This window comes from Akebia trifoliata, chromosome 7, assembly GCF_017979445.1.
Source record: "Akebia trifoliata isolate Shusen 1 chromosome 7, ASM1797944v1, whole genome shotgun sequence".
Classification (NCBI taxonomy): Eukaryota; Viridiplantae; Streptophyta; class Magnoliopsida; order Ranunculales; family Lardizabalaceae; genus Akebia; species Akebia trifoliata.
The window spans coordinates 25,194,958-25,211,685 of NC_141381.1; the positions used below are offsets into that span (position 1 = coordinate 25,194,958).

Genomic DNA, 16,728 nt, shown 5'->3' on the forward strand with positions numbered 1-16,728 from the left:
TAAATGAACATGTGCCTGGGATAGTTGTGGACCACTACTTCATGAATGAGAGTGGGATAGACTTTATCTAAAACTATCAATGTGGATTCATTTGTGCTTAGATTATGAGAGTGAACTGTTTTACAGAACCCTTAATCCGAACTCAATTCAACCTAACCATCAGGTCAGAGTTCATTAACCTAAGTTCAACCATAGTTTGAGCTTCTAAAATAGGGTTGAGCTTGGGTAGGCTAGAGTCAGGTAATTTGGGTTGGGTTTTTTGAACAACCATAAATTCATTTTGATCCAAAAATAAATTGTATATTTTAAATAAGAAATACAATATAAAAGATAAAATCATTAGTAATAAAATTGCATATAACCTTCAAATCCATCATTGAAAAAATATTTAGAAAAACCATACTAAAATTAGACTAATGTCCACATTAATAATATCCAATTGTCCACAATCCATAACAACAAGATGATGTTAAAAAAAACAAAAAACAAAACAAACCAATCTCGATAATACTACCCTTCATTCCTTAATCTTTAATTTCAATATTACTAATAAAATGACTCTAAAAAATCTATGCATATTATATATTATATATAATATAAACATAAATAACAATGGATTCAAAGAGAAATAAAAGTAAAACAAAATATATATATATGTATGGGTGGCGTTCGGGGGCCCTAAAGAGAGCCAACATTGTGCAAAATATTTTTTCAATGTATGGGTTAGAAGTTTTGGAATGGGCTGATTTTTTGTGAGGATGATCTCTATGATGAGGAGATCATCCTCACCAAAAATCAGCCCATTCTGAAACTTCTAACCTCATCAAAAGTGGTTTACAAAAATCGGACGGTCCACGATTCTTTAACTTGTAAACTAGATTTAGAAGTTTCTAAAAGAGATGATCTCTTCATCATAGAGATCATCCTCACAAAATCTACCCATTCCGAAATTTCTAACCTATGTTTTGAAAAATGTTTGGCATAATGTTTAGCTCTTTTTAGGGCCTCCAAACGCTCCCCTATATATATAAAAGAAGAAATAATTAAAACAATAATAACCTAAAAATAATAAAAATATATAAATAATATGATAGTATATAGCATCTTGTTCGGATTGAGTCAGGTCACAAGAACCCTCAGCCCGAACTCAACCCAAATTGAGGTCTGGTTGAGATAATTTGACTTAGGCTCAAGTCATCTTATACATAATTCAACTCAGACTCGCCCATTGAACGGGCCAGCCTGCCAAGTTGCAACTCTACTTCTCAGGGGCTAGGGAGCCCTCGGGTCAAATTTTTTAGGGTTGTTAAGAAGGCAATTATGTGATATTTTCTTAAGTTTTTTTTCCCGTCCCTTATTTTTGGGGAGATAGACATGTTTAGTAACTCTTAGTTTTATAAATAAAGATCTATAAGGTTATAAAACAAAGGAAAAAAAAAATAGTGATTGTTTTTTATCTAATATGTGGACGTAGGAACATTGCCTAACCATTAAAGTCTTGTATTGTGTGCGATTTATGTTCTCTTTGTTACTTCATTTTCCCACTATAGCACGTATGGTGTAACATAATGTATTTTCATTTTTTGATAAATTAATTAACATGAATTTGACAATAATACTCATCTTTCTCTCATTATAATAGTAAAGATCTCATGTAATGTGCAGGTATTTAAAATGTAATAATAATAATAATAACCACCTTCCCTCATTATAATGGACATGGCATCATTCCATATTGGTCCTTGCTGCAAGAGGGAGCAAATAACCACTAAATCCACTACACAGAATGTGCAACTAGATAAAATAAGAGAGATTCTATTTCCACCCATACATCTTGGTGTGGCAATAGAATCTCTCTAAAATACTAAAAGCATATTAACATTTTTTGGGTCCACTAATTAAATAAATTAAAACTATAATTGTGCATTAAAATTAATGAAAACATTATAAAAATTAAAATCTAACATCCAAATTAAACTGCACGATATTTAACAACAATTAACAGAGCAATTAAAACTATTATGCCTATAAACTTGTACAATATTGCATCCTACCGATGCATAGATAATGCACTTATTCCTTCTCTTTTGAAGAAATTTATTTACATCTTTATCATCAAATATAATTAATTTCTTTTTTTTTTACACTTTAGTAATTCATGCATATGGGAAATAGATTAGGAAATCAATGGCCACCGATCCTGTTCATGCCCAAGACTCAACACGCCCTACGATCATACTCAAGAACTTTTGTGACAATTCCACTATAGTCTTATTGGTGTGTTTACATCCAACATTAACATAACAATGCTGAGAAAATATAGTGTTGTTAGAAGGCAAATATTTGATATCCCCACATATTGATCCTCACTGACTATTGAAGAAGGAGACGAGAGCGTCGTAAACGATTCCCTTAGCCAATACCCCCATAATGAAATCGGCATGAGCGAAATCCTTCACAAATTGAACTATGAGCTTATCTTCGTCATGTAGCTTAAGACTGTCAAGTAAAAGCCCAACATCTCGAACATCTGAGAGTGCGTCCTGACCTCCATAGCTGATGAAGAGAGGAAGGTTGTTGGGTATGTTAGTGAGGTCATAAATTGGAGGCTTATCTTGCCCATAATGCTCCATGTTTACACCTGAATTCCCATAGTCATATTTTGACACAACGCCATCACGAACCGCTGCAAAAAAAAAAAACAACTTTGGTTCAATTTTTTCCTTGAATGAGGGAGTAAAATCTTTATGATATATAATTCTTCTGTTACTTTGGGGGACTACCCACCAACACGTTTGAAAAGTAGAATGAATTGTTTCTCATAGAATCCTTAAATGGAAAGAAATTCTATATGTACTTACTCTGAGCCAGATGAATCATGTTCTTAGTCGATGTCGATTGAGGTTCATTCTTCAAGAAAAATGGCACAGTGGAGGAATTGAGACAACAATTTTTACCTTGGAGTTATAAACTTAGAATTAGTGTTATAGAAAAACAAGTAAGATATCTATAGTAAGAGGAATTTACCTAAAAGGTAGAGAAATATAGTGGTTTTCAAAATATTTAGAGAGAGAAAGTAAAATGCCATTTTGGTAAACAACCAATATTTCCAAAATGGTAACTTTCTACTACAACTAATAATTACTTCTGTTTTATACCCCTGTTATAAGAAAACAAAAAACAATAGCAACATTTGCATGTTTACTTGTTACAAAGGTATAATAGAGTTTTGAAGAAAAAAAAAAATGATTGCTAGCCAAAATGGTATTCTGCTGTTTTTGTTATAAAAAAAATTAAAAATATTATTGGCACAATAATTCGACTACCTTTCTGGTAAGATGACCTTTTATGTAATCTGATTTAGTTAAAAGTAGTAAGATCTTTGTGGGGAGAAAAGTTGCCACATAAAGTTTGGGTTTTTCTTTTCCAAGGCATAGAAGAGTACCTGTCAATGATGTCAGTAAGTCGTAACATGGAATCTCTGGATTACTATCACACAAAGTTTGGAGAAAATGTATCACTTCCTTCCTGTTTCATAAGAAAGAAAACCCACTAAATTTAGAAAAACTTCTCCAAATTTAGAGGAAGTAAATACAAAGGTTAATGATGAAGCCATGAGAAAGAGGGCTCTTACTCTAATGGGTTGAACTCAACAACACCCAATAGTTTAGTTATCTGTTCAAACAAAATAAAAGATTAGATAAGCTAAAACCCAATGTCATATCTTTTTCTTGAATATATATATGGGAACGGATCAAGGGACATATGAAAAAACATATGTACAAACAATGTAACATTAATAAATTTTCAAAATATGGGTTAGAAGTTTCGGATTGAGCTGATTTTTTGTGAGGATGATCTTTATGATGGGAAGATCATCAAAAAAAAAAAAAAAAATCAGTCCAATCTGAAACTTCTAACCCCATTAAAGGTGATTTAGACTGTGGATTGTTGATTTTTTTGCCAATTTTTGTCAATAATTTGTAAATCACTTTTGATGGATTTAGTAGTTCCAGATTGAGCTGATTTTTTGTGAGGATGATCTTCTCATCATAGTGACCATCCTCACAAAAAATCAACTCAATCCAAAATCTCGAACCCATATTTTGAAAAACCATTGTTTTTACTTATGTCCCATGAACCACCATCATATATGTATATAAACCTTAATAAAAAGAAAAATGGTGATTAGAGAAATTGATTCATTATCATTTATTACCAACTTTATAATCTCAATCCACATTTCTAAACCTAACCACCAAAGAAAATTTCAAGCTTCCTTGAAACAAAAGAAGACCAAAACCAAACACAAAACAAAAAAAATGGAATTTATGACCCCAATCTACTACAAAGCTTAATAACAATAAATAAAAAAAAATGGGGATTAGAGAAATAGATTCAGCATCATCAACACAGAAATCTCAATCCACATATCTAAACCAAACTACAAAATAGAATTTCAAGTTTCTTCTTTTAAAATGATTTTCATTTTCTTATGACCGCTTAAATGATGTAATCTAACCTCCCCCACTCTCCAAACCCTTACTCGTTATAATTTGACTACCCCGTGTGACACACTCAATCAACTCTCCTCGTGTGATAAGTTTAGAAACTGTAGATCTGTACGTCTTGGGATACATGACTGCACTTCCCCATAAATATGTGTCTCCCGAGATGTACAGATGTATGGTTCTCGACCTTGTCACATCAAGAGAGTCCATTGAGTGTGCCAAGTGGGGTAGTCAGATTATCACGATTCTTTATTATTTGGAAACAATTCTTACAATTTCCATTTGTTTTTTTAATCTTTTTCAAATTAAATCCAATTGATCTGATAGCTACACATTTTATTGGGTTGGGATCTTAATGGATTCAGTGTTCATACATGGTTGATCTTGAAATAAATGATCTGATGGATCCTTAATGGACTATCCATATCCAAAGTTTTTGGAAGGATCGTATCCTTCCATGGGCAGGCCTTGAAGGGGGTTGTTGCGGTCATCAGACCCTCTCATAATGACCCGGACCAATAAGATAACGGATTGGATCCGGATCGAGCCAATCGAGTTCTTGCTTTGGAACTATTAAGGGCAAAACAGTCATTTTACACTAAGTAAAGGTCAAAGCTAATCGTCACCGTTATGATCCAAAAAAGTTTTAATGTGCAGTAGATAAAGTATCGTACGGCGATGATTGAAACACGTGTATACATTACCTCTCCAACGAAAACCTTTGCAGCGAGTACACCTAAAGCAGTGTTCATGTGGCTCAAATAAGCTATTGGACTTAAGAGTGCAGCGGATCTAACTTTGTCCACTAACTCCCCTTCAGAAAAAGATGCCAAAGCAATCAAAGTTCCCTGCCGTCAACAAAAACCCATCTCAACTTATTATTCTACTTCGTGCACTATGTTATTGTTCCCCACCAAAAATGGAAATGATAGGGTGCTTCTCACCAATGAATGGCCCACGTAATCCATCTTTTGACCTGTTTGACTATAAACAAAGTCAACTGTAGCAGGAAGATCATACTCCACCAGTTCATCCCATGACCAATCCCAGTATTTCTGTGAAATTCCCAATATACATAAACATTTTAACGATAAATGCAGTATTTCGATTGATATTGTGTGTCCAACATAGTTGTACATTAAAGAACATTGATAAAAGAGAGTGAAAATGGACCTGTTTTGTTGCATCACTGGTTACGTGTCCACGGCTATATCTGGTGCCTCTAGTGTTGGATATCCATACATCGAAACCAGAGTCAGCCAAGATGAACGCCAGAGATTCATCTGGAGAATTCACAACCCACGACACCCCATCCTATAACAAATCATATCAAGCCACGTGTCACATCTTATATTTCTTATAAAGAGTCAAGAACACATGCATACACGCGTCAGGCGTCATAAAAAAGATTTCTTGATTTCTGGGTCCACCGAATTACTGTTAAAAGCCTAAAGAGTACGAATTTGCTGTTGGGATATTTTTGTACTAAGCTGAGGAACCAATGGAATGACGCCATGTGTATGTTGAGACCATCACATCTCGACGTTAAAGTTGTCTTGAATCATACAACGTAACGGTTACTTTTCCGAAAAAACAGATTTATAAGTTATTTTTGGTCAAAGATTTAATCGTATTTATTTTCTTCATTATTATGGAATTTCTGAACACATCGGCACGTAGATTCCAAGCCTATGATGGCAAATTATTGGATTCTAACTGTGAAATCACAAATCAACCAAATTTTGATGAATACATGCGGGTTAACGTGGTGAAGACATAGAATCGCACATCTTTTTCTTGTGTATCCCAATGAAAATAATGTATGGCTCTGTACTCTTGTCACGTCAATCGTGTGCATTCATCACTATTCGTTAAAAAAATATTAATGTCTTCGATCAAGATAGAACTACACTATAAAAAAATAGATCCACTCTTAACATTTGGAAGTACTACAATTATTCAATTTCATCCCTTAAAAAAAAATAATTAACATGACAAGTCTCAATCTTGACAAAATTCCTGTCATAAAGAAATAAATACTTGATTAAGGGCCAACTTGAACTGCCCATTGTATAGATCAAGTTAATGACTCACAAAATCAATATTTTATGAGTTGTTCTAAATTGACGTCCTTTGATATTGTGCTCATCACTGTGTTGATGTAGTATTGTACAAAGAACCATATATCTTTTTCTTGAGATACAAGAAAAAAAAATTATGAATCTCTGCACATTGTCACATCAGCACACTGTTGAGAGTAGTGTCGAAGGAAGTCAGTTCAGTGTTTCCCTATTTGATATAGATAAAAAAAATTAAACATTTAAACAAATAAATAAAATTAATTATTTCATATAAAATACTAAACTCAATTGACTCATCTCAATAGTTAATTTCTAAATATCGGATAAGTCAACTTAAATCTTGGCCTTGGTGACTATGATGGACAATATTTCACTTTGACCATTGAGTCGTGCTGGAATGATTGTGAAATTCACTGTGTTTCATACTATGATAATGTGGACATGCGCACATAACCATAGATGTTTTTCTCAATGAAAAGCATCTATGATTCTGTGCTCACATCCACGTCAACACGATGTGAAATGCAGTGAGTTTCGCAATTACTTCACCATTTTCCTTGACAAGTTTGTTTAGTGGACACCTATACTAGAATGACTCACCCCAAGTCATCTGTTCTCTAATGAGTTTAAAAGAGAACTGCTATTAACACACAAACTTTTACTTGTAACGCGTCAAACTATATGTAAACAACTCTTACAAAAAGATTGGTGTGTTGTAAGTAAAAAATTTGTGTACCGATAGAATCTCTATTTTAAAATCATGTTTGTTATAGTAACCAATCTCCTAAACTAACTTTTGTGCAATTAGCTGATAACACACCAAGATTATTCCACATCATCACCTCTCCACCATCAACAAGTCTTGTAAAAAAACATAACCAGCTAATCACACACCAAATAATATATATTATCAATCTCTATATAGGCTATTTTAGAAGTTTAATGGATGAATATACAAAGTGTATGACTAATGACACCCCATAAATATGTTAGATACACCCCATAATTTAATGGACGTACCACAAGAACACCATGCTGTAGTAAAACAGGCTGCTTGTTTTTCCCTCCATCTCCTACCCTACCTTCCGGGATCCTTTGCATACTAAGAATATAACCATCTTTAGTTGTCACCTGAAATGCCATAAAACCCAAGTTAGTCCAATTCATCATCAACACCGTCCAATATATTCGATTACATATCAAACAGTGTTGATCAACAATTTAGGATCTATCGTATTCGTAGTCATCCTTCTTTTACCGTAAATTCCTCGCATTTGTAACCATGTGGAGTCACTGCTGATAAACATAAACCAACTTGTGGAGGATTCTGGAACTCATCGACTAAAGCCATGGAACCACGGCTCAATCCGTAAGACCGATAAGGCTTGATCACAAGGATTAGGAATCGAAAACTCATTAATACCCAGTTATAGAGGGCCATTTCTTCTTTAGTTTCTCGGATTGAAGTGTGAGAGAGTGACCCTACCTTCTGTCCCTTTTATAGAGGAAATTTACTGATTTAGATATCCACAAAAAACAAAAAAAAAAGTTAAGGATGGGATTAGTGGGAAAATGGATGAGTTTTTGTGGGAAAAAAATATTGAGAAAGGTGTTGAGGTGGTTCAACATTTTATCCATTTTGAGATTTCTTGCAGTGAAGAGTTGAATACAGTTACAGAACTTTTATAATATAAAATATTGGAAAGTAATGTGGACACAAATATTGTTTAATATGATACTAGCCAACAAAAGTGTTTCCAACGGTCTAGAGAATATGATGCAATTCCCTTAAGTTTGATAATGGATTGGATTTAACCCGAAATCCAACCCATTTTGTTCCAATAACTACATGTTGGGATCAAAGATTTGGGTTTCTTGAGACACTATTCCATGACGACCCAATTTGATAATTTAGCTGATCATTAACCTATCAAAGGTACAATAATATTTTGAAATATGGTGTGTATAGGGTAAATTTGGACCCTACACATGTCTAGATCTGAGAATGACTCGATAGTCGAGGAAGAGAGATACCTGAGACGTTCAGTAGCTTCACTCGGCGCGGCTTAGCTGAGTGTCTACTCATTCTTAGGAAAGGAAGGGTGTACGTAAGTAGTATAACATGTCTTTCATTTATCCACCCGAAGGATTTAGAAAGAGATAAATCCAAATCCCCATGAATAAGGAAAGGGATGGTGTAATAGGGTGGATTATGAAGAAAAGATGAGAATTGGTCAATAGGAGATATTACATGAAAATTGAAAATTTCTACATGAAAATTTGATAAGTCAAGGCCTACAAATTTTAGAAATCGAATTTTGATGGCTCAAAGTCGTTGAAATTTTTTATGTTCCTCAAATTTGACGGCTTAGAGACGTCAAATTTCTCCTATACATCATTAATTTGACAATTTCGACCTGTCGAGAAAAAAAAAATCAACAATGAAAATTTTGACGCCTTTTTCAGTTGAATTTTATGAAATTCGATAGTCTTGGACCGTCAAATATGAGTTTTTTTCACATTGTGAGAGAAGATCTCGAATAGGATTTTAGGAAGACAATTGAAACTACTATCTATTATTCTTTGTAACTTTCTTTCTAATTTGAACGTTGAAGAGTGTTTAACAGGTACCACACCGGTGTCTTCGATTTTAGTAGAGGAAAAAGCCCAACATAAAAAAGGTTTAACTTGTTTGAGGTGAATCAGGAAAAAAAAGCCTCTACAAGATGTGTATCTAGTTATCATGAATAAGAAGGTCCCATTCCAATGATTCCAGACCTGATCCAATTGGACCATTTACTGTGACTGACAGCCCAACCATTCCCTAGCTGGTAAACTGTTGTACCAAAATTATTAGTTCCAAAATTGAGTAAATGCATCATAAATAGACAGTTTTGGGGGTAGATTCAATCATCCAAGTCTTTTATGGATTTTCTTATTAAAAGAGCAATAAATACACTTTGGAAATTGGATTTTGTAATAAAAATGCCCTTAAAAAGATTATTGTTTTACCAAAATATCCTTAGATTTCAATTTCTAAAGTGTATTTATTGTATTTTAACGTATGCCCTTAGGGCACAAGTTATCAAGATCCTTCTTTTATTAGAGTCAGGAGGTATCGGGTTGCAAAACGAGTACGAGTCTTCGCATTTGACGCAATGCATCACATAAATTTGATGTTTTTCTTGTAATGAGAGTTTTATATCTTTTTAAGGTCGTAATGAATGCATGCGGTTTTGGTATGTGGTTGGGTACGCAGCTAATGTGGCAAGGGCACAGAACTATAGATCATTTTTATCGGGATATATAGGAAAAAGATGCATGGTTTTTTTCCCTTGCCACATCAGCTGCGTACCCAACCGCGTACATAATAAATAATAATATGCCTTGTGGGAGACACTTGATCAGGCCCACCGACTTTGTAGGATCTCATATTTTTGTGAGTTGTGCATCTGTCTTATCAATAAAATTATTATTTTTTATTTGTGTTCATAAATCATAATAGGATTGGCCAATGAGCACTTTTATAGGGAGTTTCATCGAAATTTTTGTACTTATCAGAATAGCAAATTATCAAAAGTATGGTAAACGTGACATGTATGTTTGTTGGGGCTAAGGATGTCAATGGGTCAGTTCTGATTCAGTTCCTAAGGAACTTAGAATCATAACCATGATATTTAGTTCGGTTTCGATTCTTATCTGTTCCGGATCCGATTCTAAAATAAATGGAACTAGAATCGAAACCGTCAAAAATCACAAGTATCCATTGATTCATGTTCTCAAGAATCGAATGAGAAAAAAAGTATTTCAAATCATTATTATAAAGAAATCATTTCAAAAAATAAACATATTATCAATAAAATTATTAACTTAATTATAATTTGTTATACTAAAGATACAAATTAATATATATATATATATATATATATATATATATATATATATATATATATATATTTTAAATAAAAATTTATCTTTCATAAAAGTACTAAATTTTCAGCATGACAGCTCATTTTAAGATCTAATTGATAATTTATATGAAAAAATGAAAAAATGAAAAATTTTATGGAAGATGCATTTATTTGAAAATAAAAAATACCTTAAATCATCTATAGTATTAAAAGAAATGATAAAATAAATCGGTTTCAGGTACCCACAAGTACCCATTGGATCGAACCTAATGGTTTTGGTTCTTATTGATTTGATTTCATTTTAAACCTGACTCTAATCGGTTTCAATAGAAAAGGATCCGAAATCAGAATTTTTGATTGTGATTCGAATTCCATTAAATGGATACCCATTGATACCCTTAGTTGGGGGCATTCTATCGTTTTGTCAATTCGTGTGAATCACATAAAAATCATTCTATGTAACGAAGTCGTTTGTTGCGACCTTCACAACTTGAAAATGACTTTAATGATGTTGAGGCATGACCGCCTTAAGCAAATTTAAGTTGAAAGAAGAAGTTGGATATGTACTACCAACCTTAACATCCAAAGTACGTCATGGATGAAGAGTATGACAAGTGGCAAAAACAGATAACTACATTAGTTTTAGAGGGCTGCTATTGTCACACCAACTTTTACTAATGCCATGCCAATTCCTATGTAAATCACCAAAGAATTTCACACAGTTGGTGTGGCAATAGTAACTCTTGCTTAAATAAACACCAATCTAACTTATAAGTTTCTGTATAAAAAATTGATATAAACATATGTTGAAATTACATGTGTTTGGCTTTATTTTTCTCTTTATAATACTTTTATTTTGGGCCCTATGATAAAAGTAAATGAAAGCTTTATAGTTATGTAGGGCAGACTCAGGGTTTTCGACAACACTTTCCATCTCTGTAAATATGGAACAAGTACTTTATTTCTATATTATTTAATTTAATAAATTAGTATTTATTAACTAACTAATTCGATAAAAATTTAGTTTAATTTATTTTTTTTAAAAGTATTTTATTAATTAAGGACTCTTAAAAACGAAAATTAAAGATTAAAAAAAAAGTATGACGTAGATCAATAGAATGAGACCATGTGGCCACGAATACATGAGAAAAATGGGCCAAATAAACATCTATAGTGTGGAGGCTTTTTCAAGCTTTCATTCCTCGATATTAGATTGATACCTTGATGAAGATGATGTTGGTGATGATCTTGAGCTCTGTATGTAACTATCGATTTAAGAACGAAAAATTCGATAGAAATATACTAAAAATATATGCTATCATAAGGGAGGTACATACAAAAAAATTCTTTACATGGGAATCTCATGTGAAAAAATGCATTCAATATGTACCTACTGAAATAGTGTTGATGAGTTCGATCCTAATTTATTGAATATATTGGAAATTTAGAAGAATTTTTTTTTTTATGCAAACGATAAAGATAAAAGCAATTTTTGAACTTGGTTTATTTACAAAATAATTAAAAAGATGATGAAAATAAATGATAAAAACTCAATTTCATCTATCAAAATGTTTAATTATACGAAATGATGGTATAAAAAAAAATCATATTTTAATAAATAATGTTCCCACAAATGGATTGAAACACAATCATTTGATGGATTTCTAAATAAAAATTGGTTGATTATGCGAATTCGACTGAACTTTGATAGGAATTTTTATATGGGCGTTTCAGTAGGATTTGATATACTTCGAATCCATTGGAGGGAAAAATTGTGTTTATTAGGTGAGTGTTAGGTGGGTGTCCCTTATCATTAATATTTCTTAAACGTATGAACAAGGTTGAAAATATTATGTTTTCTGTGCGAATTCAAAATCGAAAGAGTCATGCTGGAGTATCATTAAAAATTGATATCGATTCTCACATTGCTGATGTGGAGGTGCACGCTTAGCCATAAATACTTTTCATCGAGATTTTCACTCGTATCTCGATGAAAAGCATCTATTGTTCCGTACATACATCCAAATCAGAAATGTGAGAATCAATGTCAATTTGAATATTACTTCAGCATTTTCCAAATCAAAATTCAGCATCCGAACCTTCGAGGCAAAAAGCAGAATTGATTATTGCACCACTGTAAGTAAACTGGAGTAGACTCATTGTCTTTTAAAAAAGGAGAAAAAAAGCATGGCGAACCTTAGTTATAAACAATGAGAAAGTAAACTTAGAGCTATTCCACTCACTCCCCAACCCCCCTCCTCTCTTTCCTCGTTGCTCCTCTTCAAATGCTTCAGTGGCTTAGAATAGTTGAAGGAGAGAAGGAAGAAGGAAGAGATCTCAACATGATGCTTACCAAAGATTCTTTGAAAATTTAATTAATAAAGTGGAAAGAATTAATAATAAAAAAATGAAAAATTAGATTAAAAAGAAGGTGAATAGTGAAAATTGCAGAGATAATTTTTAAAAATTATTTGTAGTAGAATTTTTTTTAATTTCTTAGTCTTTGAGTGAGAGTTTTGTAATGTCAATTTTAGGACAGATGTTACCACATAATTGGTCCATGTGTAATATTAGGTGGGGTATAAATTGGATGAGAATTGTTGATCTTAGTCTTTAAGTGAGAGTTTTATAATATCAATTCTAGGACAGGTATTACCATATAATTGGTCCATGTGTAATGTCAGGTGGGGTATAAACTGGATGAGGATTATTTATTCAGCCCTTTAGATTTTGTATCATCCTTTAATAATATTGATACTTGAGTTTGATTAGTATTGTCTTAAGGCTCACCTAATACTTAAGGACGGATGTCTTTATCTCATGGATGTGACAAAAATGTTCCCCACATATAGTGTATTAAAACTTAGTATGGTTCATTCGATGGATTAGCAATTCCAGTCGAGATCCTCACAGGTAAACTCCCTTGAGTTTGGAATAGGATTCAGTTAGAGTGACAGTCATGGCAATGCTAAACCACTCGACTAAATATGGCCGAGTGATCTCAATAATTAAGGAAAGATATGGGAATGATAAGGCATTAAGGCAAATCTTGATAGAAGAGTCTCTAGTAAAATTAAGATTCTATTAACAATTATATTCTCGGGCTAAGATTATATTGGATAAGAAAGAATCATAATTCTATACAAAATTAAGAGAACAAAGATAGAAATATCCTAAGTCTCTAAAGATCAAGATCAATTGTAGGATTTTTATAAAAAAAGAAATTACCAAATGAGATTAAAACCCTCCTCATCTATAAACATAAGGGATATCAAGTAGTTAAGGTCTTGATATGAGAAAATCCTCCTAAATTTGAGATTTTTTTTATAGGAATCAAAAGGGGGGTCATCATTGAGATTCGAGTTTGGGTGTGAGGTAATCTTTTTGACAAATCCAACTATGAATCGGGCAGCTCGCTTCAAAATTTGAAGAAGCCCTCTTCATTACAAAACACATGACATTTTGAATTTATTAGACGCCCTTACATTTTCGTCAAAATTTGAAATACCTATTAGAAATGCTCCGTGTAATCCAATGAAGAGGGTTTCTTCAAAATTTTGACCTCCTGTATTGAAGAATATTAACCATATATAAATTGTAAATGCTTTAATGAAAGACACATATTAATTTCAAAACAATTATCTTATTAAAACAAGTCCCGATTATTGAAACTATATCTAACACACCAATTAAAGACTAAGTCACCTAAAGTTACCATTCTCAAACCAGAAGTTTGATATAACACCACAATGAATCAACTGAAGCAATGAAAACATATTTAGTAAAGATTAATATTTTTCACCACAATAAATATATTCCATTGCCCTCCCTATCTCATATACACTATGGTGCCATTTATAACCATGCGAACGGTGTGGAGGGACACATTTGAGGTTTGAATGCAATTATAATCGCAGTCCAATAAAGGCCCCATCCTATGAAAATTGAAACATGAGTTGTACAATTAAAGAAAACAACCTACAACCCAAAATTTGGAGATTTTCTATGTTTAGAATTGTTAGAGTAATATACTAGGGACTTATGGTAACTCAATCCAAAGTCTTTCATAGAACCAAACCCATGAGAGTACCTAATTCCAATTCCTCTAAAAACAATCTAAGGAGGTGTTTGAAAACAGCTAGTTCAGTGTGAGAGTTGGACTGCAGGAGTCATCAACTCTCTAAAGTCGATGTCCGGTATTCCAGTTAACACGAGAAAGAGTAAAGTGTTCCCGGTAGGCTTCGCTAGATGTTCAATCCTTTTGGCAGCATCGTTGGGTTGGCAGGTGGGTAGTCTTCCTTCGTCATACTTGGGGATGCCTCTGGGGGCCCCCTATAGGAGGGTGGCGATTTGGGACCCGATAGTGGAAAGAATCGAAAGGAAACTAGCAATGTGGCAAGCCAACTATCTTTCAAAGGGAGGTAAACTGACTTTGATTAAAAGTGTCCTTTCTAGTATTCCAATATACTTTCTCTCTCTTCTCTCAATGCCTCGAAGTGTAGAACTAAGGTTAGACAAGTTGTTTCGTAACTTTCTGTGGCACGACAAAATTGGGAACAGAAAGCATCATCTTGTGAATTGGAAACAGATTTGTTCATCTAAGAAACATGGTGGCCTCGGCATTAGGAAACTCGGGGAGATGAATGTGGCTTTGAGGGGCAAGTGGTTGTGGAAGTTTGGGAACGAGGAGAACAGTTTATGGAGACAAGTTTTAGAAAGCAAGTACAAGCTGAGTCGGACAGGGTGGGCAAGCGGATCAACCAGACAACCATATGGATGCGGGCTGTGGAAGAGTATCATGAGGATCATCCCACTGTTCAATATGAGAATAAAATTCAGGGTGGGTCAAGGCAACCGAGTAAGATTTTGGGAAGACACTTGGTGTGGTAATCGACCTCTAATGGAGACTTTCTCAGCCTTGTATTCCATTTCCTCGAAGAAAGGGCAACCAATCACATCTGTCCGAAGAGTTATGGATGGAGGTGTGGAATGGGATCTTGGACTTCGAAGGGACATTGATGACTTAGAACTTCAAGAAGTTGGTAGGTTAGTTGGTGAGGCTTCAAGTATCGACCTCCGTACGGGAAGAGAAGATGAAAGAGTTTGGATAGCAAGCAAGGATGGAAGATTCTCGGTATGCTCGTTTTACCAATCTTTGTGCAATAATGGGGACTCGCCTTTTCCTCATGTCTCAATTTGGGGTCCAAAGGTGCCAAGCAAAATTGCATTCTTCACGTGGACGGCGGTTCTAGGAAGGATACAAACGACAGATTTGTTGATGCGGCGGGGATGGAGTGGGGCAAGTTGTTGTGTGCTATGTATGGAAAATGGAGAATCATCGGATCACCTCTTAATTCATTGCAAGTTCTCGCATGGGATTTGGACTCATTTTCTTAACTTATATGGGGTTTCAACATGCTTACCGGAATCAATTAAGAATTTATTCATTGGTTGGTCGTCAGTGGGCTATTCGTTTAGTGGCACAAAGAAATTGCTTTGGAATATTACGCCTTTTGCAATTTGTTGGGGGGTGTGGCTTGAAAGGAATAAGCGTATATTCGAAGGAAAACAAAAAGATTGTCTAGACACGATCATGTTTATCTTGGGTTTTATCTTTTGTTGGTCTAAGGTGTATAAGGAGCTTAGGGGTCTGTTTTTTGAGGACTTTTTGTACAAGTGGGATGGGATTTGCGGATCTGTACGTGAGTAGCGCTATTGTGTAAGGTCTTCCCAAGTTGGTCAACTCGACCGATTTGGTTGTTTTATGAATAGAATGCTATTTATCAAAAAAAAAAAATTGAAGGTGAGTTAATTTTAACTTCCATGTTTGGCTGCAAGATTTAAACTGAGTTGTAAAGTACAACTCCAGAATTGAGAGATTAAATTTCCTAAACACAATCTTGCCTTTGGTTCTCTGCTAAAAATAAAAAAGAACAAGAAAAAGGGTTGAAGTACATTTGTTGCTCGTTTTCAAATTAGAAGAAAATGTTGGCGGTGAGATCTACGGTTCCATATCAATTGTTTGCCTTCAATTCAAGCATTTGAAACCTAGGGTTAGGGTTTAGCTTGGGTTCAATGGAAAATAAAAAACAAACCCATTGGGTTGAACCCGACCTTGGATCAGGTTTGGCCATGATTGGCTTGGGTTCGATTTTGGGTTCAAGCAAAGTATAAAAATGATCGAATCAAATTGGGTTGAGTTTAGGCATAGGCATCGGGTTATTT

General features: G+C 33.9%; 1 protein-coding gene across 1 annotated transcript; it reads right to left on the minus strand.

The window, feature by feature from the left end:
• Nucleotides 1-1,950: 1,950 nt before the first annotated feature.
• LOC147398546 (triacylglycerol lipase 2-like) lies at nt 1,951-8,069 on the minus strand. Its single transcript, XM_086448985.1, has 9 exons — nt 7,851-8,069; nt 7,613-7,723; nt 5,685-5,825; nt 5,456-5,566; nt 5,216-5,359; nt 3,635-3,675; nt 3,446-3,528; nt 2,862-2,957; nt 1,951-2,686 (listed from the first exon to the last, which is right to left on the minus strand). The coding sequence occupies exons 1-9, from the start codon at nt 8,031-8,033 to the stop codon at nt 2,367-2,369; spliced, it is 1,230 nt and encodes a 409-aa protein (XP_086305111.1). The 5' UTR covers nt 8,034-8,069; the 3' UTR covers nt 1,951-2,366.
• Nucleotides 8,070-16,728: the final 8,659 nt, after the last annotated feature.

Excerpts from the sequence above, each read along its gene's own strand:
- LOC147398546 (XM_086448985.1), bottom strand. The coding sequence starts at position 8,033 with ATGGCCCTCTATAACTGGGTATTAATGAGTTTTCGATTCCTAATCCTT. Across the intron at positions 5,567-5,684 it reads CCAGTGATGCAACAAAACAG|AAATACTGGGATTGGTCATG; the intron begins GTCCATTTTCAC and ends GGAATTTCACAG. Across the intron at positions 2,958-3,445 it reads CTTACTGACATCATTGACAG|GTAAAAATTGTTGTCTCAAT; the intron begins GTACTCTTCTAT and ends TATAACTCCAAG.